Genomic DNA, 23390 nt, shown 5'->3' with positions numbered 1-23390 from the left:
GCTGTGATGACCACGCCTTTATGACATCACAATTGAACACCGAGCATATACATATATACACCTGCAGGGCAGACTTCCAACCTCATTCACAAATCAGCCTTTCGGAGAGTAAGAGCACGTTTGCACTCGGTTAAAACTTACAGTCAAGATCGATCCGAACACAAAACGGAGAACTACGAACCGCTACACAACACCACAGTCTACTACAGACGACAACAAACCGCTAGATAAAACCGCAGTCCGCCACTGACGACTGCAGGACCAAGGGACGTCTAGTGTTTCACTTTTATTTGACCTCGGCTTCATTGTTCACCAGTGCAATGGCCCAAAACAGAAGGAATTTCCAAGAGGCTTTTCAGCACAGTACTGTCAACGACGCCATGGACTGGCGAATGGCGTTTGAAAACTCCCACCATGAAAACTACTTCTTGAGACGGGAGTATGATCATATGGACCTTCAAATCAGTGTGCTGACTGATCAGAGATTGGTGCTTTGCCAGCAGGTCGAGGAGAATCGACTCAAAATGGACGCGATGGAGAAACTTTTGGAGGCGTCCAAGAAGGAGCCTGTTCGTTTCGAACAGGGGTGCCCACGGACCCAATCCAGCAACTACCAGCAGGGTGGGAGCAACCTGCAAGAGCAGCTCTGCCAGAAGGACGAAGAAAACCTGCAACTCCAGAAGAAGGAAAACCTGGAGAGGAACCTGACAACTGAGGAGACTCGGACGGAGATGTCCGACAGAGGGACTTGGCTGCAAAACGCCATCAAGATACTGGAGGCGGCAGAGAAAACAGCCAACCAGGCAATCCAAAAAATGGAGGATGAAAGGCGACATCTGAGGGAGGCGCAGAAGCAACTCGAGAGAGAGAAAAAACTCAATGGTACGAATAAGGATGTCAACGAGAAGAAAAAAAGCAAGGAGAAAAAAGAAGTGGCGAAAGCTAAAAAAGAAATAGAAACGAAGAACAGATATCTGGTAATGGTTAACAAAGAAATAGAAGAGAAGAACAAAGATCTGGTAAAGGTTAACAAAGAAATAGAAGAGAAGAACAAAGATGTGGCGAAAGCTCAGGAAGAAATAGAAACGGCAAAGAACAAACTAGAGGAGAACGAAAACAAAGTTGAGGAGGAGAAAAAACAAATTGAGGAGAAAAATCAACTCCTCGAGGAGGCAGAGAAAAAAACTGATATAAAGAGTAAGGAACTGGACGAGGAGAAGAAAGAACTGGAGAAAAAAAAGGAGGCATTAGATCAGGCGAAGGAAAAAGTGAAGGACGCTATCACAAAACTGAAGGAGGAAAAGAAAAAACTGAAGGAGGAAAAGAAAGTCCTGACCGAGCAGAAACAACTGAATGTTGAGATCGAGGAACTTAAGAAGCAAGAAATAATTGACAAGGAAGAATTGGAGAAAGCAAAAATTGAAATTGAGACAAAGAATAAAAATCTGAAAGAGGCTGAACGAGGAATTAAGGAGGCAAAAAAACAAGTGAAGGAAACAAACAAGGATCTAGAAGACAAGAAAAAAGGCCTCCAGCAGGCAGAGCAAGAAATCGAGAGGAAGAATAAAGAACTGAAGGACGCTAATATAGAAATTGAGACAAAGAATAAAGACCTGAAAGAGGCTAAGAGACAAGTTGAGGAGGCAAAAAACAAAGTGAAGGAAACAAGCAAGGAACTAGAAGACAAGAGTACGGAAGTTGAAGAGGCAAAGAAGGAATTGGAGAAGAATAAAAAAGAACTCGAGGAGAATACAAAAGACACTGAGGAGAAAAATCAACTCGAGGAGGCAAAGAAAGAAATGGAAATGAAGAATAAGGAACTGGACGAGGAGAAGAAAGAACTGGAGAGAGAAAAGGAGGCATTGGATCAGGCAAAGGAAAAAGTGAAGGACGCTGTCACAAAACTGAAGAAGGAAAGGAAAAAACTGGAGGGAAAGAAAGTTCCTACCAAGCAGAAACAACTGACTGTTGAGATCGAGGAACTTAAGAAGCAAGAAATAAGCGACAAGAAAGAATTGGAGGAAGCAAAAATTGAAATTGAGACAAAGCATAAAACTCTGAAAGAGGCTGAACGAGGAATTAAGGAGGCAAAAAAACAAGTGAAGGAAACAAACAAGGATCTCGAAGTAAAGAAAAAAGGCCTCCAGCAGGCACAGCAAGAAATCGAGAGGAAGAATAAAGAACTGAAGGACGCTAATATAGAAATCGAGAGGAAGAATAAAGACCTGAAAGAGGCTAAGAGACAAGTTGAGGAGGCAAAAAACAAAGTGAAGGAAACAAGCAAGGAACTAGAAGACAGGAAAAAAGGCCTCCAGCAGGCAGAGCAAGAAATCGAGAGACAGAGCAAAGAACTGAAAGAGGCTAAGAGAGAGACTGAGGAGGCGATGAACAAAGTGGACGAGAACAAAAAAGAACTGGAAGAGGAGAAACAACAAATACAAGAGAAGACAAAAGACGTGGAAGGAGTGAGAAAAGAAATGGAGGAAAAACTTGCCCAGAAAAACAAGGAATTGGAAGACAAGAACGTAGACCTCGAAGAGACGAAGAAAAAACTGGAAAAGTCAAACAAAAAACTAGAAGACAAGAGTACAGAAGTTGAAGAGGCAAAGAGGGAATTGGAGGAGAATAAAAAAGAACTGGAGGAGGAGAAAAAAGAATTTGAGCAAGCAAAGAGAGAAACCGAGGAAATAAAAATCAAACTGGTGGAGACAAAGAAAAAACTAGAAAAGTCAAACAAAGAACTAGAAGAGAAGAACACAGAGATTGAAGAGGAAACAAGGAAATTGGAGGAGAGTAAAAAAGAACCGGAGAAAATTGAATTCGAGGAGGCAAAGACCGAAACGGAGGAAACGAAAACCAACCTTGAGGAGACAAACAACAAACTGGAAGAGTTAAACAAAGAACTAGAAGTACTAGATGTACAGCTAAATCCAGAAGTTGAAGAGGCAAAGACAGAAACCGAGGAAATAAAACTCGAGCAGACGGACGATGAAGATCTGCACGAGAAAAATATCGAGGAAACAAATAAAAAACTCAAGGAGAAGAAAAAGAAAACGGAGGACGAGGTGAAAAAAGACCGGAAGAAGGCCACGATTCAAACTGAGAAGGCGACAAAAAAACTGGCGACGAAGAAGAAGGAGCCACAAGGCAAGAATGAAGACGTCGTGAAGGCAAAGAAAGAAACGGACAGAAGACACAAGGAGCCGGAGGCCGAACGGGCCGAGACGATGAGAGACAGCCAACTGGAGAGGAGGGAGCTGAAAAAGAAAGTGAGAGAGGAGAGGAAGGAGCTGGTTCAGAGATCTAAAGAGGACAGGATTAGGAAACTAGAGAAAGTACAGCAGGAGAAAGAGAAAGAGAAGAAAGCAAAGCTGGAGAAAAGGGAGAAAGAAAGGAAAGCCAAAGAAGAGAGGAAGGATAAGGAATGGAGTGAAAAAGAGAGACAGAGGGAGATGGACAAGAAAGCAAGAGAGATGAAGAAGAACAAGAAGAAGACAGTAAAAGCAGATTTCCTTCTAGATCTAGTGCCTACAGGCCACTACTGGGCCACTACTGGGCCACTATTAGACCACTGCTAGGCCACTACTAGACCACTAATGGACCACTACTAGACCACTACTAGACCACTACTAGACCACTAATGGACCACTATTAGACCACTACTAGACCACTAATGGACCACTATTAGACCACTATTAGACCACTAATGGACCACTATTAGACCACTACTAGACCACTAATGGACCACTATTAGACCACTACTAGACCACTAATGGACCACTATTAGACCACTACTAGACCACTACTAGACCACTAATGGACCACTATTAGACCACTATTAGACCACTACTAGACCACTAATGGACCACTATTAGACCACTACTAGACCACTACTAGACCACTACTGGGCCACTACTGGACCAGTGAGCCACGGTGGCTCAGTGATTAGCACTGCAGCCACACAGAACACACCACCACCACCACCACCACCACAACAACCAGGTGTTCCTGTGTGGAGTTCTATGTTTGTATGGGTTTTCTCCGGGATGCTCCGGTTTCCTCCCACAACAACAACAACAACAACAACAAAAACAACCTTAGGCTAATTGGAAACTCTAAATTGACCCAAAATTTCAGAAGATCTTTCATTAAAGTCTAATACAAAAATAAAATTAAAAAAATGAATAAAAAGTTATATTTCTGCTTGCGTTTACATCTTTGTATAAACATGATAAAATACCACTGTATCAAATTATGGATGTTGATTGTTTTTGAAAGGCTGATTGTTATATTTAAACAAAAACAAAAAAGGATTGATGTTGTATAATAATGTATGTATGATTTCATTTCAGTCTGTGGCAAAAGCTTCTTAAATCATGTAGAAAATGTCATAACAGTAATGACAAAAAAAACAAGCATTAACATTTGTGTTTGTTGCTGTTAAAGCATCTGGTGGAGAACAACAATTTAACAGTATAAGTTAACAGTAGTGTAACAACGTCCTACAAATGACATAGATTATTATTTGCATCCGTGTTTCTGTGCAACTATTAAGTAAAATTCTCAGATGATAAATTGCAATAAACTGGATGTTAGCTTTCTTTCGCAGCTCAGAATGGGAGATACTTGCTATATAATTGGTGTATTTTATTTTGTTTTATTTTATTTTATTTTATTTTATTCTATTTTATTTATTTATTTAAAAAAAAAAAAAAATTAAAGTTTATATTATTTTTGAAACCACCGGGGAGGGCATGACGCAACATCCGCATTGGCAGCGTAACTGCGTCATCATTGTGGGTCCCGGTAGTAGCAAGTAGCGAGCGACGAGGGGGTCGACTTGTTCCTCGTTAGTTCGAGCTAATTTTTCGGTCTTCTCATCAAAAAAAAAAAAAAAACCCCGATAAAAACAGCCCCGTGGGAGAAGTTTGGATGTTTCAATAAGGTAAGGTCATTTTGTTTAAAAAATGACGGGTGTGTTGGATTGTTAACGCACAACGTCATGTGTGAGCTGCTTCACGATATTCAACATGAGCTATCGTCTGCACGGATGAAAACACTGAACTGAATTATCAGCTCATCTTTTTCCGAAACATGAGCTGAATATGACATTTTTTTTTTACATCAGATGACTGTTAGTGTTGAGGTTTCTACCAGCCGTGAGTGCGCCATAAATATTCAGCCGAGTGAACTGTCACTTCTGTCAAAAACACGATATAAAACTGAATTAAGGTTGCATAAAGAGTTAAAAACGTAAAGTTCAGACGTGAATAAAACCCGGAGTGCAATAAAAGACCCGAAAGTTTGTTCACCTTCAGTGTAATAAGTCACAAAGCGTTGCTGCCAATTCGATAGCTTTGAGAAATGATTTTTGATAAACATGAGACAGTTGCACATTTGATCATTTATTTGCTTCTAAAAATGGAATAATATTGTTCATTAACCTGAAAATCCTCGACGTAAAAGCTGATGGAGAGCCAGATCATCTGACTTCTGTTGTCCGCTTTGTTTTTTGTTTTTTTTAAATCTCGACAGGTAGTTTCTGTCTCTGAGGTCCAGCAGTGCAAGTTGGTTGCCATGGCGTCTCCAGGTGGACAAGGAGGAGGAGGAGGAGGAGCGCTGTCGATGAGAGGAGGCGGCGGGGCCAGGAGGATGAAGTGGGCTCTGGAGCTGAGCCTGGGCAACGCCAGGTAAACGGAAACACCTGAACGCAACATCCAACAGCTGGTGGGACTTCTGGTTCGGCTCAGAAGCCCAAAATTGTTGACATGGACGTCCTCAGGGACATCCCTCTGGTCTGATTGGTCCAAGTCCACCAATCACAGCAGCCTCATTTTTAAATGCCACTTTGCTCTGTTCTCTGATTATACGTTCTCTCGTAAATAAGCCAAAAGAGTGAAGGACGTCGGACAAAACCGCTGAATCATCATTCAAAATCTCCGCAGCCAAATTCCTGCACCAATTTTCTGGTTTATATATATATTTTTTATGCCTTAACGCTGAATTGAATTAAAAGACAAACCTGTTTTTTGTGCTGCAGGACTCGCGGTGACCGGCAGAGCGGTCAGGGAGACGTCGTGTACCCCATCGGCTACTCCGACAAGCCCGTCCCCGACACCAGCATCCAGGAGACGGACAAGAACCTGGTGGAGAAGGTGAGGACGGTTTCAATTTCACCATTTTTAAAAAAAAAAATTTTTTTTTAGATTCTCAAATTCTTCCTGTTTTTGACAGCTTTTATTGTAAAAACGCACAAGTTTCTCGCCCTCAACTCCACAATCAAACACACAATCACTGCTCGCCAACACGAACTCTGATGTTTTAATCACACGTTTCCATACCGGTGGTCACAAAAACCTGCAACTCAGCTGTGAAGCACTTTCAGCTGCATTTCTAGTTTGGATTTCTTGTATATCCAAATAAATGTTTTTTTTTTTATCATTATTATCAAGCCGCATAAGGTCACAGCTTCCTCGTCCTCCGCGCTCTGTTCATGGTCAACGGGAGCCGTCTGAGCTTTTCGACGTCACCTGCTTCATTGAGGGTTCGAGAGGTTTATGATCCTCCGCAGGAAGCCGTTTAAAGATCATCACGTGAATCCGCCTCTTGACGTCTGCCCTCTTTTCCTTCCCGCCGTGCAGCGCTGCTGGGACGTGGCCCTCGGGCCCCTCAAACAGATCCCCATGAACCTGTTCATCATGTACATGTCGGGCAACACCATCTCCATCTTCCCCATCATGATGGTCTGCATGATGGCCTGGAGGCCCATCCAGGCTCTCATGTCCATGTCCGCCAGTGAGTAGCCGCGCTGTCGGATAACGACGACGCGTCAATTTCCTCGTCTGGCGCTGGTGTACGGCCGCGTTTTTGTTTCCGTCTCGAAGTGTTCTTCTGTCGTCCTCTCAGCCTTCAAGCTGCTGGAGAGCTCCAGTCAGCAGTGGCTCCAGGGACTCGTCTACCTGGTCGGGAACCTGCTGGGCTCGGCGCTGGCCATCTACAAGTGTCAGTCGATGGGGCTGCTGCCGACGCACTCGTCCGACTGGCTGGCTTTCATAGAACCACCTCAGGTAACGTGATCGAACACACAGCAGCCTGAAATCACGTCACAGAAGACGAGCTGATACAAACTTCACAGGCTTATTATTCAGCTCGGTGCTATGTTGGTGTGATTTTTTTGGGGGGGGGTTTGAGTGAAAGAGCAGTTTTAACAAGGAAAAATAGCTTTTTAAGTCTTGTTTCTTTTTTTTTTTTTTTTCTGTTAGCTGCTGTTTTAATGGAGTCCTGTTAGTGTTTTATTTTAGGTCGTTATTGAGACTCCTGAATGAGTCAAGCTTTCTTGTCTCGGGGCTTGTGACTCGTCTATTATGTAAATCCTCATGAAGGCTGCACTTCTGTTTTCAGCTCAGTAGAGGGCAGAATTTACTCGTTTCATTTATCAATGGGAGCTCAGAAGGTCCAACAAGAAGCACAGTGAAAGTGATTTATTTTTTTTATTTTTTTAACTCTTTGTTAACTGACGTTTTTTAACAGTTTGCACAGTTCAGGTTTGTCAGATCTGTCGGTAACATCGATTTGGTAGATTTATTGATTTCAATTTTTCGAACTTAAAACCTGCAGCGTGCACGGTCGACATGACGTTTGTAGAAATAGAAATGATTTAGAAAAGCTGGCGAGGCATCTTGATTTTGAACACATCTCGTCTCGGGGATCCGTTTCGTTGTTTGCCGACTCAAATGCATGTTTTCTCTGTAATAACGCACCGCTGTGCTTTTTCCCTCGAGGTTGTTTCATTGTTTAATTGTTTGTATTTTGTTTAGCTCTGATATCAGTGAAAGTAGTCTTCGGTTCGGACACGCTCTCCTATAAAACACTCGTGTGTGTGTGTGTGTGTGTGTGTGTGTGTGTGTGTGTGTGTGTGTGTGTGTGTGTGTGTGTGTGTGCGCGTGTGAACATGTGACTTCAGCTTGTATTTCATGGTCATCTCTATACAAATAGCATACAAATATATTTGAATAAACATATTCAAAAGTTATATATTTCTAACTCGAACACTAGATTGAGGTTATACTGAATTGCAAATTTATTTTTGAATATCTATGCAGGCCTGTGCAATATATAAATATCCTGATACAAGAATATATATATATATATTATTGTTATCTGGCATACAATTAGTCTTTTCCTGCTTTAAGTGTAATTTTCTGAACTTACCAAACTCTACTATTATTTACTTTTTACCCATTTAGACATTATATCCATTTTAGCGACGATTATTTATCAAAAATCTCACGGTGTGAGTATTTTGTGACGACGGCGCCAACAGTGGATGAGGACACCGTGGCAACTCCATTGATTGTTCTCGTTGTGACGTAGTTTTGCGTTTGTCTGCTCCACAGAGGATGGAGATCATGGGCGGAGGGATGGTGTTGTGAGGAGGAGGAGAAGGACGGCGGCACGCACACACGCACACACACACACACACACACACACACACACACACACAGGATTCAGATATTTTACCGAGGTTATATACTGTACATTCTCCACCTGCACCACCCGGCCGGGCTTCCTGCCTCAGCTCAGACAGAGCGAACGTCTGCCAGCCGTCTTATTTCCTGTCCAGATCCAGACTTGGCCACGACTTTGAGCCACAATTTCATTCACACGCACACGCACACACACACGCTCATTGTTTGCCTTTGTTTTTTTGTTTTGTTTTTTTTGACATAAACGTTACATTACTTCAGCCATCCGCTCTGCTTCATGTGTTTGCCACCAGGACCTCCGCTCTTCCTCGTTCATGTTTTCTTATTCTCTTTATAAAGATTTTCAGGCCAGCAGCTCATCATGTTGACTACTGCTAAAAACAACTGTAACTTTCTTTCCACAAGAGGAGATTATTTATGAGGTAATTTTACAGAATACAGTTCAGAGTTGTACCTGCTTTTTTAAGGGGGACGAACATCAATAATAACAGAATTTTATCTATAAAATGGACGTCACCGTCTTTAAAGTCTTTTCCTGCAGTAGAATAGTGTTTTCTTCTTTTTTACTTTTTTTTTTTTTCGGTCTCTAAATTTGTAGTGAAACCCTTCATTTTTGTCAACATGATTTGCGCATGCTATCTAGCAACATTTACTAACCTGTTTAATTTATAGGTCTGTTTTAATTTATACTGATTTTCCCTTAGAAAATGTTCTATGAAATAAATCCTTATTGGTTGAATTAAAAATGTGTCAATAAAATGTGTTGGATGAAGAAAAAGAGATGTTGTTCTGGGAGTTTTGATTTCTTTATTATTATTTTTTTTCTTCTTTTTTTTACATGTATGTTGGGGGATTTGATATTTTTAGAAATTTGTATGTTTTTGTTTAGTTTTTTTTTTAACAGAAAAGTAAGTAAAACCTCTTGTTCCCTTCCCTCTGCTGCTTCTGGTCTTTATTTGTGGGTGTATGTTATGAGTTGGGTTGGTATTGGTATCAGCAGCTACACCCTTGACAGAGAACAATGGCTGCCAGGTTGGGCAGAGGTTAAACTTCAGGGGTGAGTAGCACAACGTCTATACAGATTTAGTTACAGTCATATGAGGATATGACAATAAAACATGTTTTGAATGTCAGAAAAAGTATCAAGTTCGGTGAGATTTGTGGACCTATTTAAGTTCATCATAGGAATTGTTATTGTTAGGAAATGTGTGTTTTGTTTTTTTTATGTCAATATTTTTGGTTGCTGATATTCCTCAATCCTGCGATGTTTATCCGTTGTTTGTCTTTCTCATTGGGCAAAATGGCCATCCTCTACATACATACATTTTCTTACTCCTAACAAAGAAGTGTTTTTATTATTATTATTATTATTATTAATGCAGACTGTACCCTTTGGAACATATTTACAAAAAAAGAACATCTTTTGAAAATAGTTTTCCTTTTACCGCTGCAGCTCCCCCGTTAAATACTTTCTTAACGTCGGAGTGATGCCCATAAAAAGATCGGAAAAGTCAAACGTTTCTGTAAGTCATCCTGAGTCAGCATGTTGCCCAATTCATTTAGATGTTTTATTTTTTTTTACCATTGTTATTCTTATATGAATAGGCTACTTAACATTCCACGTGACGATATCCCTTTTCTTATTTTACCAGGAATTGGCTTCCACACATTCCCTCCCTCCCTCCCTCCCCCCCCCCCCCAAAACAAAAACATAGAAAACCCGTCGGGAGAGTTTAGTTTTGGGAAACCGGTCTGACGTGCCTGACTTGACCCGCCCCGGCGTGGTTGGTGGGCCGGGCTGTCAGGCTGTGAAGGGGCGGGACGGGTGAGGAGGAGACGCTACAAGACGAGAGAGACAGGATGGGTGCTGAGGATTCAGCTCGTGTGCTTCGACGTGTGGAGGACAGACAATCCCGGAGAAGTTTAAAACGTTTTTTTTTTAAGCGAGTTGTCGTTGTGTTTTCTCGTTGTTGTTGTTGTTGTTGTTTTTTTCCGCTCTTTCAAACGTTGTTACGCGAGCGTTTGGTTGGTTTTAGTTAACGCTCTATTTTTAACTCTACTGCGCGTGACACTTTAACGGGTTTTCAAAAAGAAACAGTGTATAGCTATAATTACCTTATAAACACGCTACATATATATATATATATTTTTTTTATTATTATTTTAAATTTTTTTTAAATTATTTTTTTAATTTATTTTATTTTTTTTAAAAGAAACACTTCCTCCACTTTCTTGAACGATACGGGAGTATTCATTAATATTTTTTTCCACTTTTTAAAATTATATTAGTAATTAAGCTCTACAGGTGTGCGTCGTCGCCATGGAGAGGAACGACGGTCGCGCAGCGACGTCAGAGTTTCCCCATCCGTTCATTCACGAGGTGAAGCTGACGAGGGCCCAGAGAATCAGGGTAACGTAGTTTTTTTTTTTTTTTAATGCCTGAAATTATGATAAAGAGAACAAACGGTCGTGAAAAGTTTTAATTTTCTCGGTTTAGAAGGAAAACAAACTGTCTTTCATGGCATCAGTCAACTCTGACGCCTGAAACTAATCAGGTGTTTTTAGCCTGGCCAGAGTTCAACATTTAAAATTTAAAAAAAAAAAAAAAAAGACTCCAAACTAAACAGAGTTAAGTTTTATTTCTTGATTGAGTCAGATAAAGTTTCATAAGGGGTTTGCTGTCAAAACACAACAATTCCCTTCTTTTTCTTTACTTTCATAATCACATTTTTTTTCTCATTACTCTTTCTCATGTGACCTTCTCATTCAAAACCAACATCCCTTAAAAGAACAGAAGGTCTTTCACAGGCCTGTCTGACTGTGATGTCAAAGCCAAACAGACGGATCATAAGTTTCTGGCGTATCCAGGGGTGACTGATAACGACAACATACCACAGAGATGCATAACCCTTCAGTGGAGCGGCATTGCTGAAATTATTAAAGCTGCTACTATTAGTTGATTAGTTATTTGTCAGAAAATTAATCGCCAACTATTCCGATAATTGATTAATCATTGTTGAGTAATTTTTAAATGAAAAAAATTTGAACATTTTCTGATTCCTGCCTCTTAAATGTGAATATTTTATGGTTCTTTGTGATAATAAATAAGATATTTTGGTTGTGGACTGTTGGTTGGAAGAAAACAAGACATTTTAGGCTGGTCTGACATTTTGGAGACCAAACAACTGTTCAATTAATCAAGAAAATAATGAGCAGATTAATAATAAATAAACTTATCATTAGTTGCAGCTCTTGAAATTAACATTATGATCTTAATTAAATATTTTTTTAATTTTGTGAAATACGTCATGATATGAGGAATGTATGTAAAATTGCATATTAAACTATTCAAAACAGGAGGCACCGATCTCACAATTTGTACTTAATATATTAGATTTGGACAAAAAGATTTAGTAAAATCACCTAAAAATATCTGTTCAGGCTTCACGAATAAGCATAAATGTGACAACTTTTATTGTTTCAAGTGTTAAAATCGTACAAATTGATTGGAAAGTCCAGTTTTGGAACCATATATGAGGCTTTTATTATGATTCTTCTGTGTGACTGTGCCCCTGCAGACCTACATAATGTTTTAACCCCCCCCCCCCTTGATTTCTTCTGATCCTGCAGGGAATCATCCTGGGCAGCGTCCTCTGCCCCCTCCGCATCTTCCTGGGGGTCCTCTTCTTCCTCATCATGTGGCCCATCGCCCGGCTACGATTGGCCGGCCTGTCGGAGGAGGAACGCGCTCGACCCGTGGCGGGCTGGCGGCGCTGGCTCTTCCACCCGGTGATCCTGCTGCTGAGCCGAGCCACGTTCTTCTCGCTGGGCTTCCTGTGGGTGAAGGTCAAAGGTCGCAGGGCAGGTCTGAAGGAGGCGCCGGTGCTGGTGGTGGCGCCCCACAGCGGCTTTCTGGACATGCTGGTTCTGTGTCCCACCCAGCTGGCGACGGTGGTGTCGCGGTCGGAGAACACAAGTCTTCCGGTCGTAGGAGGTAAATATGTAACAAATGATGCTGACGCATTTAGATGGTCCGTTAAATGTCATTGTCGAAGCAGAAATGCTAAACCTCAGTTTGTTCTGGTTTCTTAAATTTGAGCTTTTGCAGGTTTTTGCACTAAAAGTAACCAACCAATCAACCCAACTCGCATTTCAGTCAAAAAGGATTAACTAAAGGAACAATCTGCAAACTGATGATGAATACAGAGCTGCACTGATTGGATCAAAAGGAAAATTGTATATATTAATAATAGCTAAATGGTTAATAAAGCCAATTATTTAATTATATATATTTCATTATTATTTAAGCCAATTTGATAATAAAGTTTAAGTTCATTTGATAATAAACTGAATATCTCTTAGAAAGATGATTCTCTCGTCCAGCTGCGGTCAGGCCGGTTGTTCACGTTGGTAACCATAACTTTCTGAGTGCCTGGGCGACTTGTCGTTGTTCTTTTTCTGTGCTTAAAGCTGTCATCCACGGTGCAGTGTGCTCAAAGGAAAATCACAATCGAGGTCACCCAGCTTTTATGATCCAAACAAGCAGGAGCAATATTTGGAACAGAGTCCGAGGAGAGTCGAAAGTATGCAAGGAAGCCCAAAGATAAACAACTGACTCGCTTCTAATCTGCTCGGCTACTTCCTTTCTCGCTCAATCTCCGTCGTCTTGTTCTGGCCTCCTCTCTCGGTTCTGGTTCTGGTTCTGATTTTTTTTTTTTTTAATTTGTGTTGCAGCCCTGCTGGAGTTTAACCAGTCTGTGATAGTGAGCAGGAAGGACCCGGAGTCGAGGAAAAAGGCGGCCGCTCAGCTCAACGAGAGGCTGACGTCCAAAGGCTACTGGCCTCAGGTGAGATGTTCTGTTCTGTTTCAGTCAACCAATCAAATTTATTTAAGTAAAAAGACAAAAGATGGGCAGTTTATAGATCTGCAGTCTGACTTTGGGACACCAGGAAAACTATATATATATATTTTTAAAAAATGAAGCCACATGGATAATTCATTCATTCTTTTTTATTTAAAAATTATTATTTTTTTAAATAATGATAATAATTAATAATAATGATGATAATGAATCTTTGCTTCGGCACCAGCTCGCATTAAATCAACTCTTTGGGAATTGGGAGCCGAGGAACGCAACTTTTCCTCCTCCAGGGAATACTTTTCCGATTACATCCTTAATTACATTTTACAAGAGCCCCTTCGGGTCAGACGCTGTGTTCATTTCATTTCAGTGAGGGCAGCGTAGCGTGTTTTAAGCCGTGTCGAAACCAGTCACGCGTGTACAAAACTTTAAGAGGCAGTTTAGCTCGAAGATACGCGGTCAGCAGAAGGTCGTGTGTTTTGATTCGTGGCTGTAAATTCACCTGCTTTAAGCTCCAAGTACAAGTTTTTAAATTCTCGTCTAGATGCTGATGTTTCCCGAAGGAACCACGACGAACGGCCGCTCTCTTCTGAAATTCAAGCCCGGTGAGTCGGGGCAGTGAAAGTATTGTCGGCATGAAGTATTTGTCCATATCGTGTTATTAAAGCTGTCTCCTGACCTCAATCAAGAGGTGCTTTTTCCTGTAGCTGCTAACGAAGGCAAACCTGCTGGGAAATACACATTGGGAGTTTTGTATGACTACTGTTGGTTTATTCAAATGTGGGAGGTCGGAGCCCTGCGTTTCCATGCCGACGGTAAGGAGGCTGCTGCCTCCATCACTGCTCTGCTGCAGCTCCGTGGAGGAGGACCTGTAGGCGGGGCCGCCCGAGGAAGTTCATGCATTTTTGTTAGCATTTAAGGAGACCTATTTAGTTTTGTACTGAAAACGCCTCCCAACGGATGGAAATAGAATAATGTGGCTGACAATTTGTCTGAGCACAAAGGCGGACTGTTTCTCTGTTCAGTACTTGTCGAGGAAACTCAACTTTTCGTTCGTGAAAGTCCGAGAATCTAACTCGCAGCAGGAATCCTAATCCCAGCTCACTAATCGGAATGATTACATGAAACGGAAGCCGAACCCACCCGTCTTTTTCAGACGACGGTTTGACTGCTGTTTGTACAAATCACGCAGGAATGAGTGGCATGAAAGAGAAAGGCGTAGCTGCTCGGTGGTTTTCTACAGGATGATGAACTCCTCCGTCTCATTGCTCCATCTCGTTGTCACCAGGTGCCTTCCTCGCCGGAGTCCCCGTCCAACCTGTTCTGCTGCGTCACCCCAACAAGCTGGTGAGTGACATCATGTTCATCTAATGAGCCACAACATTAACCATTAAACATGATTTTTATATATATATATATATATTTTTTTTTTTTTTATTTTTTGTGACTGGGTCACCTGAACACTTCAAAACCTTTTCACACATGGGATGCGCAGCTCTGGTGTTTGTTTCAGGCGGTTTAAAGTAACTGCTGTTTCATTTCTTTCGTGGTTTCAACCAGACGTGAAGACTATTTTGGGAAAGATGAGATGGCATGATTTTTATGTCGAACGTTTTCATGCGCTCACTGGTTGCAGCAGGGGGGTGTTTAAATACGGCTTTTTCACAGTTCTGATCTTTTATCACAATATTTTTAAATAGTGTGCCAATAAAAAACAAAACAAAACAAAAAGGCACGTGGTGAATGGATTTGAACTACATCCTCCCACAGTCAGCATGCAAAAAAATATACATATATTATATATGTTAGAAACACTTGTGAGCAGCACCTCAGTGTTGTAATAAGAAGGGTAAACCGTGATTTATGACCGGCAGGCCTGCTTGCAGCTCTGATCTCGTGTTCTTGTAAAGTACTTTCTCTTGTGTTATTGTCTTAAATAATCTGAAAGAGGTTTGTCTTTGCAGTCAAACCTGCTTCTCCCGTATGGTACAATTAGGTTGCACCTTTTTTTTTTTTTGTAAATTCTTTAGGAGGCACTTCTTAGGGCAGTCGTGATTGGTCGGCTCGCTGCATGCAAAACCATCCTCGTGTAAATTATAATCCTGCCTCATACAGACTCGTTTAGCGCCGACAAGTCGTCATAACCGCCGTTGTGACTTCCATGAAAAGCGAGTTGCGTTTATTCAGGCTGGTGCGATCGATTGCCGTCAGATTTGAAAGGGCAGCGGGTCTGAAAGTGATTTAAAGGTGTTTCTGTCCAGGGATGATGAGTACGAGTATGAAATATCCCGCTTAACTCCTCACTCATCTGCAAGTTGCATGCACAGTAAATCCTCCCTTGTTCGGTCGGAGGTCGGTTAGTTATTTATATCCTCTGTACAGATATGGAGACCAAATTTCCCCGGCAGATTTATTTATAGAGTACATGCAGAAACAGCTGCTGACCAAAGAGCTCGGCATAGAAACGTGAAGTACAGTTACATAATAAAAGATATATAAATGGATAAATAATTCTACCAACATTTTTTTTTTTAATTTTTTTTTTTTTAATAAATGTATTGTCAAATTAATTGTAAAGTGGACTTTGGTGTCTTGAGAGGCAATTTTTTTTTTTTTTTTTTTGCCAAAAAAATTCAAGTCCGGTTTCTCAACTTCAAGGTAGTTTATAAGCCTTTTTATTAAAGTGACCAGCTGAATCAAAATGAACCAGACTTTACGTGCACAAACCCAAAGTGTCAAAAAACAAAAGGCTCGCTGTGCTCGTGAAAGTTGTGTAACCTGCTGTCACAGCAGGTGTTTTGTTCTCACTTTGTTTTCGCGGTTCTTCCTCGTCTCCTCCGAACGTTTCCTCTCCCACATTTTTATCAGGCTGCGGTTGTGTTCGTGTCATGTTTGTGCCTGACCGTGTTTGCATACTGGTTCATGTGGGGGGGGTGTGACGATGTGACAAGAATTTACACATGCTATAAAACTTTTTTTTTTTTTTTTTAAACTCCCACTCGGCCAGTTGGTGGAGATTGTTGTTGTTGTTGTTGTTGTCGTTTTGTTTCGTGTTGCTTTTTTTTTAATGCCTTTTTTTGTGATTCTTCCTCAGGATACTGTTCGCTGGACCTACAAAGGAACGACATGGTGAGTTCCTCCATTTTTCTTCACCGCTATAAAATACGTTTCATGTCACTGTGTTTCATTTATGACTGTTTGCTTTAGATAATAAAAGCGACCATGATAAAAACATGAGATTTCTACGCGGGCAGGAAGTTCAACTTGGAGCTTCTCCGACTGTTTTCTAACGCTTAAATTTCCTTTCTTTGTAGCGTCCTAAGAAGTATTGTGAAAGAGATTTCATCCGTTCCCACTTAATATGAAAATAGTGGCTCCACCGCTACGCATTTTATGAAAAGCCCAGCTGCTATATTTCTGATTGTTGAGCAGTTTTGTTTTTTCTATGGCTGAAAGTCCTAATGTACACAGGAAGTGGCGGTCGGTTATGTTTTTATCAATGTGAGGATGGACTTTGAGTCAATTCTCTTAAGTGACCAAAGACAAACATTGATGTCTGGTTATTTTACCTCCTGTTTTTAAAAGGGATTTCAGATAATATAGAGTGTCACAACATTCCTGTAATATTAGTATCAAAGTACATCCCTTAGTGGAAAATTGATCCATATTGGCTTCATTAAACCTCCATCAAAAGCAAAATTCTGCTGTTTTCAAAGTAAGACGAAAAGTAAAATAAACATGCAATAAACAAATATTGTTATTTATTTATGTCACAGCAGTTTTCACCACGTCAATGTATCCTGCTGAAACACAAACCTGTTGTTGTACAGCCCCCCCCCCCCCCACACACACACACACACACACTCCAGCTTTCATGATCACCAAATTATTCTAATCAGGTTTAGAATAAGACGCATCAGTTTGTGCTCTGGTGACACATTTGTCAAACGATTTTTCAACCATGCAATCAAGTTGTTCCTTGTCAGATTCACTGACATCACTTCTTTTTTTTTTTTTTCTCCCACCAGGATTGAGGCTCTCTGGCACACCACCTCGCAGCTCTACACCAACATGACTGTTGAGGTGAGACCAGATCAGTCGCCTCGCACGCAAAAACTCATCACAACCCTGAAAAAAAAAAAACAAAAAAAAACAAAGTCTTTGAGTCAGCACAGTTCCGTCACACTTCAGCGTTGTGTAAAATGTGCTCTGGGTGTGTTGAGTTCCCGCTGACATCACCGTTGGTTGTGGTAGCAAGTCCAGCAACAATCGCATTAATCAGTAATGCAGGGTGTGTGTAGGTGTGTTTTCATTCTTTTTTTTATTTATTTATTTATTTATGATCCTGCCAAACTGTTGAGCTGTTGCCGTGATGACAGAAACCAAAGTCGCCTTTTCTTTTTTTTTTCTTCTTGTGCTGCAGTTCCTTCCAGTTTACAACCCGTCTGAGGAGGAGAAGAACGACCCCATCCTGTACGCAGACAATGTTCAGAAACTCATGGCCAAGTAAGTTCCACATTTATAGAGGGATGGTTTTATGATTGACAGCCAGACTGCAGGTAATGTCGAGCGTAATTAGTGATATTAAAGTGTATAGATTATGAATGGAGGCTTGTAGATGCCACTTGGAAGATATATATTTTTTTTTTTCTTGCCTTGTTTGGTACTTTTTGAGTTTGTAACTCGCACTTGAGGTCGTGAACTTGACTTGGTTATCAGGCCGAGTTTTATCATCACTGCTGTCAATATTAGGGTATTTGATGCGTTACTTCCTCCACATATTCAGATTAGATTTAAAACGGGCATAAACAGGTAAATGAATGAGACTACCAATGCTCTGTTTATGGAGGATTTTATCTAGTTCATCAGTCCATGTCTGCAGACGTCAAGTCAAACTTGATTTAAACGGCGTCCTTCATTCAAATTTGCAACACAAGCTGCTTCACAATAAAATGAAAATACCACAAATTTTACGGAGACATAATAGAAGGAAAGAGAGGAAATGTAAAATAAGTCAAATGGCAGGTAAAAAAAAAAAAAAAAAGATAATATAGAAATTATTTTTATTTACTGTCTATTCCAAGATTTTGATGCCATAAACACCCGTGAGGACTGAAATATTCTCTGGCAAACAGAAAGCAGCGTGATGGAGGAAAACTAAACTTCAGACTCTGATGTCTATAAAAGGAATCTCTTGAGTCAGTCAGTCCAGTTCCTCTAATATCATTCATTGACATATCAAAAACACTGGCGCTTTATTTGCCATTAAAATAACACCACCGATGGAAATATTTCTATCATAACTCGGCTCTTCATGCGGACCAAATCGAATTGAGGCTGTGTATTTGCGAGTCGTTTCTGTGTCCCTGTCAGCTTTTGTGATGTGTTTTTTGTTGTTGTTGTTGTTGTTGTTGTATTTTAGGGCCCTGGGAATCCCAGCCACAGACTACGTGATGGAGGGCCGGGTTCCAGTGAGTAAACTGGGCGGTCTCTCTCTCCCTCTGGACTCGCCCGCCAGAGAAACGCTGTCGCTGCTGCACAGAAACGGGTGAGAGAGGAGCTCCTGTTTGAACTAAACCTGTGAGGAAAAGGCTTTTAATGAAACACTCAGGGACTCCTAATAGGTTTATTCCAGACTTGGAAAGTCAAGGCCTTTGATCTTTCATTGAGTCAGGTCATTGAATATCAGCAAATCTATCAACCTGATATTGTCCAGTAAATGGTTTTCCATATATTTGGTATTTCATTTGCCTCCTGATTGGTTTTATCTGCTTCCCGCTCGTCAAATATCACTTCAGTCGAGGTGTGATTTTAAATTTCTTTTTCCTGTAGCTGGTAACGAAAGCAAACATGACAGGGATATGTACATTTTTAAGTGTTGTTTATTATTTAAGCTTGAGTTTTGTAAATGGGAATGCCCGTGAACGAGAATATGAAGCTCACGGACTGCTGGGAATAAAATAGCGTTTGTCTGATCAGCGCAAAGGTGACTGTTTTGTTTTTGGTTTTTTTCTTCCCTTAATTTTAGGTTATGAAAATTAATTTTTAGTCACTGAAAGTCATTTAACATTGAATTTAAAGTGGGAACCCTGTCAATGTGTTTATTTTTTCTTCTTCTTCTTCTTCTTCTCACCATCTTCTTTTGTCTCTTCGTCAGTCTGGATGCACCAAAGGTAGAAGCAGCGCTGGACAGAATGATTGACAGGTGTCAGTCGGCAACCGAGGGGTCGAAGGTCAGCGCAGAGGAGCTGGCCTCTCTTGTCTCACTGACGGATAAACAGACAGCCGTCCATATCTGTGGCCTCTACTCGAAGGTGGGTTCTGGGATTTAAAGGCTTTCGTACTGTAGGTATGAGTGCACACTGTTTGATGTTAACACTGAATATATAAATATGTATACAGTCAATTATTGTTTTCACCATCGGCTCCTCCAGAAGAGTCAAATACGGTCAGATCTGGTGAATTTAACTCTGAAAATTAGTCCTGATTCTTGAGCTGCAACGATTAACCGATTAATCTGATAGTCTGTTTTTGGTTCTTCAATGTGAATATTTGGTACCTTTTTTGTCAAATTTAAATAACTTGAACATAATTTGGACTGTTGGACAAAAGAAACCATTTAAAAACAAAGCATCACTGCTGCGGGAAGCCGTGATGGGCATTTCCGGATATTCTGGAGACTCAACGTTCATTTGGTTAATCAAATTATTGATAATGAAAATATTTGCGAGTTGCAGCCGTACTTGTTTCCAAAAGCCTCGATTACATCTTCATAATGCGGTGCTGGTTTTCTGATACCAATAACTCCAGGAGGTTTTCAGTTTCTTTCCCTTCTCATTATCCAAAACTCTGCTCTGTGCGTTCGGACCCGTTTGCTGGCTGATGATGTGCTTCATTCACTGGAGACGTTTTGTGAATTTTAATCTTAATGTTTATAACTCCAGAAAAGTCACAGAACGTCCTCGGTATCCTGATCAAATGTACACGCTGACTAAAACTTATCAGTTTGATAAAAAAAAATAAAAAATAAAAAAAAATCCGTACTGCATCTCAGTTTCTGCTGTTTACACAAATACAATTATAAGCAGTGACGAAATGTGCGACCAAACTTTTGTGTTTGCAGGACGACACCGTGGACCTGCGACAGATCTACTCGAGTGTTTCGGCCCTCGCTGGATTCGTCAGCTTCAAGTCGCTGCTTCACTCTGCGTTTTCCGTGAGTCCTGTCCGACTGTAGCACGATGAATATTTCTCCCGTTTTATTTCTTTCATGTGTATTTAAATTGATGCCGCACAATACAGCATTTACCATATGTGATCTCAGGTCATTTGCAGTGTTAGGCCTTTTTTTTTTTTTTTTTAAATACATAAAACTCAACAGGAACACTACAAAACTCAAACTACACCATACACGCATGACATTTGTGAATAAATCAATTTAAAATGATGATTTAATCCCATAATAATCTAATGCCAAATGTTTTTCAGTTTTTTAATAATCATTTTTCCTTTTTTTTTTTTTTTCTTAGCAAGAATACAGTTTAACATTTTTAAATGTATTTATGTATTGAATATATTTTTTGTTTTACCTGCTGTTCTACGAAGTACAGACCTCCTTCCTTTTTTAATTTTCTGATCCCACCGTCTGCGTTTCTGCAGCTGTTTGACAGACAGGCCAGCGGCAGCCTGAGTGCAGAGGAGCTGTCTGCCCTCATGGGGGCGCTGCTGGGCTTCCCTCAGCACAACACCGCCGAGCTCTACACCGAGGCCTCCCATCGGGGCCGGCTTACTGAAGGTGAGCGTTCGCCATCATTTCTGTTCCTATGTCTAATGTGGCGTGAATGATTTATGGGGGCGTGGCTCCTCACCGCTGCTCCTGCAGGAGCAAGTTCCATCGCCTCAGGGTGGAAAATGAACGTTTTTCTGCACTCAAGCAAAGATGCACCTGCTTCCAGCGTATGTGTCTAACATGAAGGAACAAATGCTGAATGTTTTGGGGCTGACGAATGTGATGCTAATGATGTGGAAATGTATATATTTTTTTAAAATCTGTTCTCGCCACGTGTGCTTAAACAAACTGCATCACATTTCTGTCCACTCTTTTGAAAGATTGTTGTGTCTGGTAATGTAAACAAGCAGAAGTCACAGAGGAACATTACACAGCGTTTTACAAACATAATCAAGTACAGATTATTTTGTGGCAGGGAGTTGTTGCTGTATTTGTCCGTCCTCATTTTGTTTTGTTTTGGTCATTGCTTATCTCTACTGGCTGCACGAGTCGTCACTTTTACATGAAGTCCAGCTGACTTCTAGTGGCACCCGGTGGTATTGCACCCTAAGACACTTCTGTATTAGCCTCATTGTTCAGAGCCGGAAGCTACGTCCACTTTTATATACAGTCCATGCTTCAGATCATTGTACGGTAAGCTATTAATAAGCTCACAGTCTGGGGTCGTGTTGTTATTAGCCGATTATTTTTTTTTTATTATTATTTTTTTTTAAAGCAATACAAAAAGAACCTTTTTTTTTAAAGTCCTTGATTCCACAGAAAATCTGCTGCGAGTGCTGACGACCCACCCGACCTATCAGAAAGTGGTGAACGAATACCTGCAGATGGAGGAGGCGGGCTCTCGGCTGTCACTCACCCCTCTGACCAATGGGAAGGCAGTGAACAACAACGGAAATGCGCACAACGACAACAATTCCCTTCACAGCAACAAGAAGTTTGACTGAGATTCTTTTTATTTCTCGACAGTCAGGTTTGTTGTACAAATTAAACCAAAATAATCGACAAAGATTGTATTTTTTTTTAAGTTTTGAGGGATATGTTTGTGGATGTATTTTTATGTCAACTGTACAGATAGTAAAACCCAAAACGACTTTAAGTATCTCTAAATGATGCGGCTCTGAGGTGTGTGTGTGTGTGTGTGTGTGTGTGTGTGTGTGTGTGTGTGTGTGTGTGTGTGTGTGTGTGTGTGTGTGTGTGTGTGTGTGTGTGTGTGTGTGTGTGTGTGTGTGTGTGTGTGTGGGGTCAGCTGGGTACCTGAAGGTGTGTGTATGTTTACCACTGTGCCTTTTTTTATTATTATTTTTATTCCTCTGACAATATAATAATAATATTTATATATAATATAATAAATTGTCCTCACATGTTCTTCCAGATGCTGTTGAAGTCATAAAATGTCTTATTTATAAAATGTAAGCTGGTTTCTCTTTGCACAGACTGCTGTCACTCAACAACAAAATACACAAACACTGTAAATCCATATGTTTATTTTATGAAAATGAATGTTTTATTCCATTTTTTTGTGACTGGTTTTATATCTAAATATTAAACTGTGAATTATTTTAAGTAGTTGTCGATCTTGACGTTGAATTTCTTTCTTTTTTTGTTTTGTTTTTGCATTTACTTAAAAATGTACCCACAGCACCAAATGCACATGAATTGTTCACTCTTTCTTCTCATCCAGCTGTTGTTGTGAGTCACAGACAACTTTACAAGCACAGCTGGTGTTGATTCCCCTTTTTGTTCTGCTTTCTGTCACTTTTTGAATGTTCGTTTTGTTTTTTTGTCCGCCTAAATTAAACATCTTTTCGTCCTCGCTGAGGACTATGGCGGTTTAAAACCAGATGTTTCTGCTCCACCTCTTTTCTTTTCTGTCACCGTGTTGCTCTTTGGTGTGGTCCTCCTCCCCACTGCTCTTCTTCCTCGCGTTTTTTTTAGCCGTCCCACATTCGTCCCCTCGTCTCTGCATTGGACTCCGTATGAGGCTCGGGTCCTCGGCCTCTCCCAGTCTCCTTTTACGTCTGCTGTCCGGTCGGGACTCGGCTCGGGGCCCGATTGAATCTTCAAACGGAGTGACCTTAATTCCCAGGTTTTGTTTTTTGGGGCTGCGGTGGGTTTCGTCCCTCGGATGGACTCCGAACACGGAACGGGGGAGGGTTTGGGATTTTCCACACGTGTTGTTGCCGAAGACTTCTTCAGACTCGCGGTTGGATGCTCACGCTCGTCTCTCTCCCTCAGTGGACCGTCTCCTGAATC

General features: G+C 40.8%; 3 protein-coding genes across 4 annotated transcripts; all 3 read left to right on the top strand.

The window, feature by feature from the left end:
* The first annotated feature begins 380 nt into the window (after positions 1-380).
* On the top strand, positions 381-3578 carry LOC138626337 (golgin subfamily A member 6-like protein 22). The gene has a single exon (XM_069707912.1). It carries the CDS (start codon positions 381-383, stop codon positions 3576-3578), a length of 3198 nt encoding a protein of 1065 aa, XP_069564013.1.
* A 1220-nt stretch (positions 3579-4798) lies between these two features.
* On the top strand, positions 4799-9418 carry emc4 (ER membrane protein complex subunit 4). Its single transcript, XM_069707982.1, has 6 exons — positions 4799-4945; positions 5536-5690; positions 6041-6155; positions 6642-6795; positions 6907-7067; positions 8397-9418. The coding sequence occupies exons 2-6, from the start codon at positions 5578-5580 to the stop codon at positions 8430-8432; spliced, it is 579 nt and encodes a 192-aa protein (XP_069564083.1). The 5' UTR covers positions 4799-4945; positions 5536-5577; the 3' UTR covers positions 8433-9418.
* A 1300-nt stretch (positions 9419-10718) lies between these two features.
* lpcat4 (lysophosphatidylcholine acyltransferase 4) lies at positions 10719-22700 on the top strand. Of its 2 annotated transcripts, XR_011311290.1 has the most exons (14): positions 10719-10896; positions 12117-12480; positions 13221-13333; positions 13893-13953; positions 14637-14695; positions 16443-16477; positions 17377-17431; positions 17772-17854; positions 18771-18896; positions 19506-19662; positions 20472-20564; positions 21008-21143; positions 21897-22315; positions 22384-22700. XR_011311290.1 is itself a non-coding variant. In XM_069707981.1 (13 exons), exons 1-13 carry the CDS (start codon positions 10807-10809, stop codon positions 22079-22081), a joined length of 1557 nt encoding a protein of 518 aa, XP_069564082.1. In that variant the 5' UTR covers positions 10719-10806; the 3' UTR covers positions 22082-22700. The 2 variants fall into 2 exon arrangements, 1 of the variants encoding a protein (XP_069564082.1); XM_069707981.1 differs by having other exon boundaries at positions 21897-22700.
* Positions 22701-23390: the final 690 nt, after the last annotated feature.

This window comes from Brachyistius frenatus, unplaced genomic scaffold (assembly GCF_029030835.1).
Source record: "Brachyistius frenatus isolate BFR_SWC_R1_liver_20210118 unplaced genomic scaffold, ASM2903083v1 Contig_73, whole genome shotgun sequence".
NCBI classification, from domain to species: domain Eukaryota; kingdom Metazoa; phylum Chordata; class Actinopteri; family Embiotocidae; genus Brachyistius; species Brachyistius frenatus.
This window is presented reverse-complemented; position numbering and strand designations above follow the sequence as displayed.

What these genes read in the sequence shown, in the direction of transcription:
- emc4 (XM_069707982.1), top strand. Translation starts at nt 5,578, where the DNA reads ATGGCGTCTCCAGGTGGACAAGGAGGAGGAGGAGGAGGAGCGCTGTCG. An exon ending in CTGAGCCTGGGCAACGCCAG is followed by an intron (nt 5,691 to 6,040) that starts GTAAACGGAAAC and finishes TTTGTGCTGCAG; the next exon opens with GACTCGCGGTGACCGGCAGA. An exon ending in ACAAGAACCTGGTGGAGAAG is followed by an intron (nt 6,156 to 6,641) that starts GTGAGGACGGTT and finishes CCCGCCGTGCAG; the next exon opens with CGCTGCTGGGACGTGGCCCT.
- LOC138626337 (XM_069707912.1), top strand. Translation starts at nt 381, where the DNA reads ATGGACTGGCGAATGGCGTTTGAAAACTCCCACCATGAAAACTACTTC.
- lpcat4 (XM_069707981.1), top strand. Translation starts at nt 10,807, where the DNA reads ATGGAGAGGAACGACGGTCGCGCAGCGACGTCAGAGTTTCCCCATCCG. An exon ending in GTTCAGAAACTCATGGCCAA is followed by an intron (nt 17,855 to 18,770) that starts GTAAGTTCCACA and finishes GTTGTATTTTAG; the next exon opens with GGCCCTGGGAATCCCAGCCA. An exon ending in TCGCTGCTGCACAGAAACGG is followed by an intron (nt 18,897 to 19,505) that starts GTGAGAGAGGAG and finishes TCTCTTCGTCAG; the next exon opens with TCTGGATGCACCAAAGGTAG.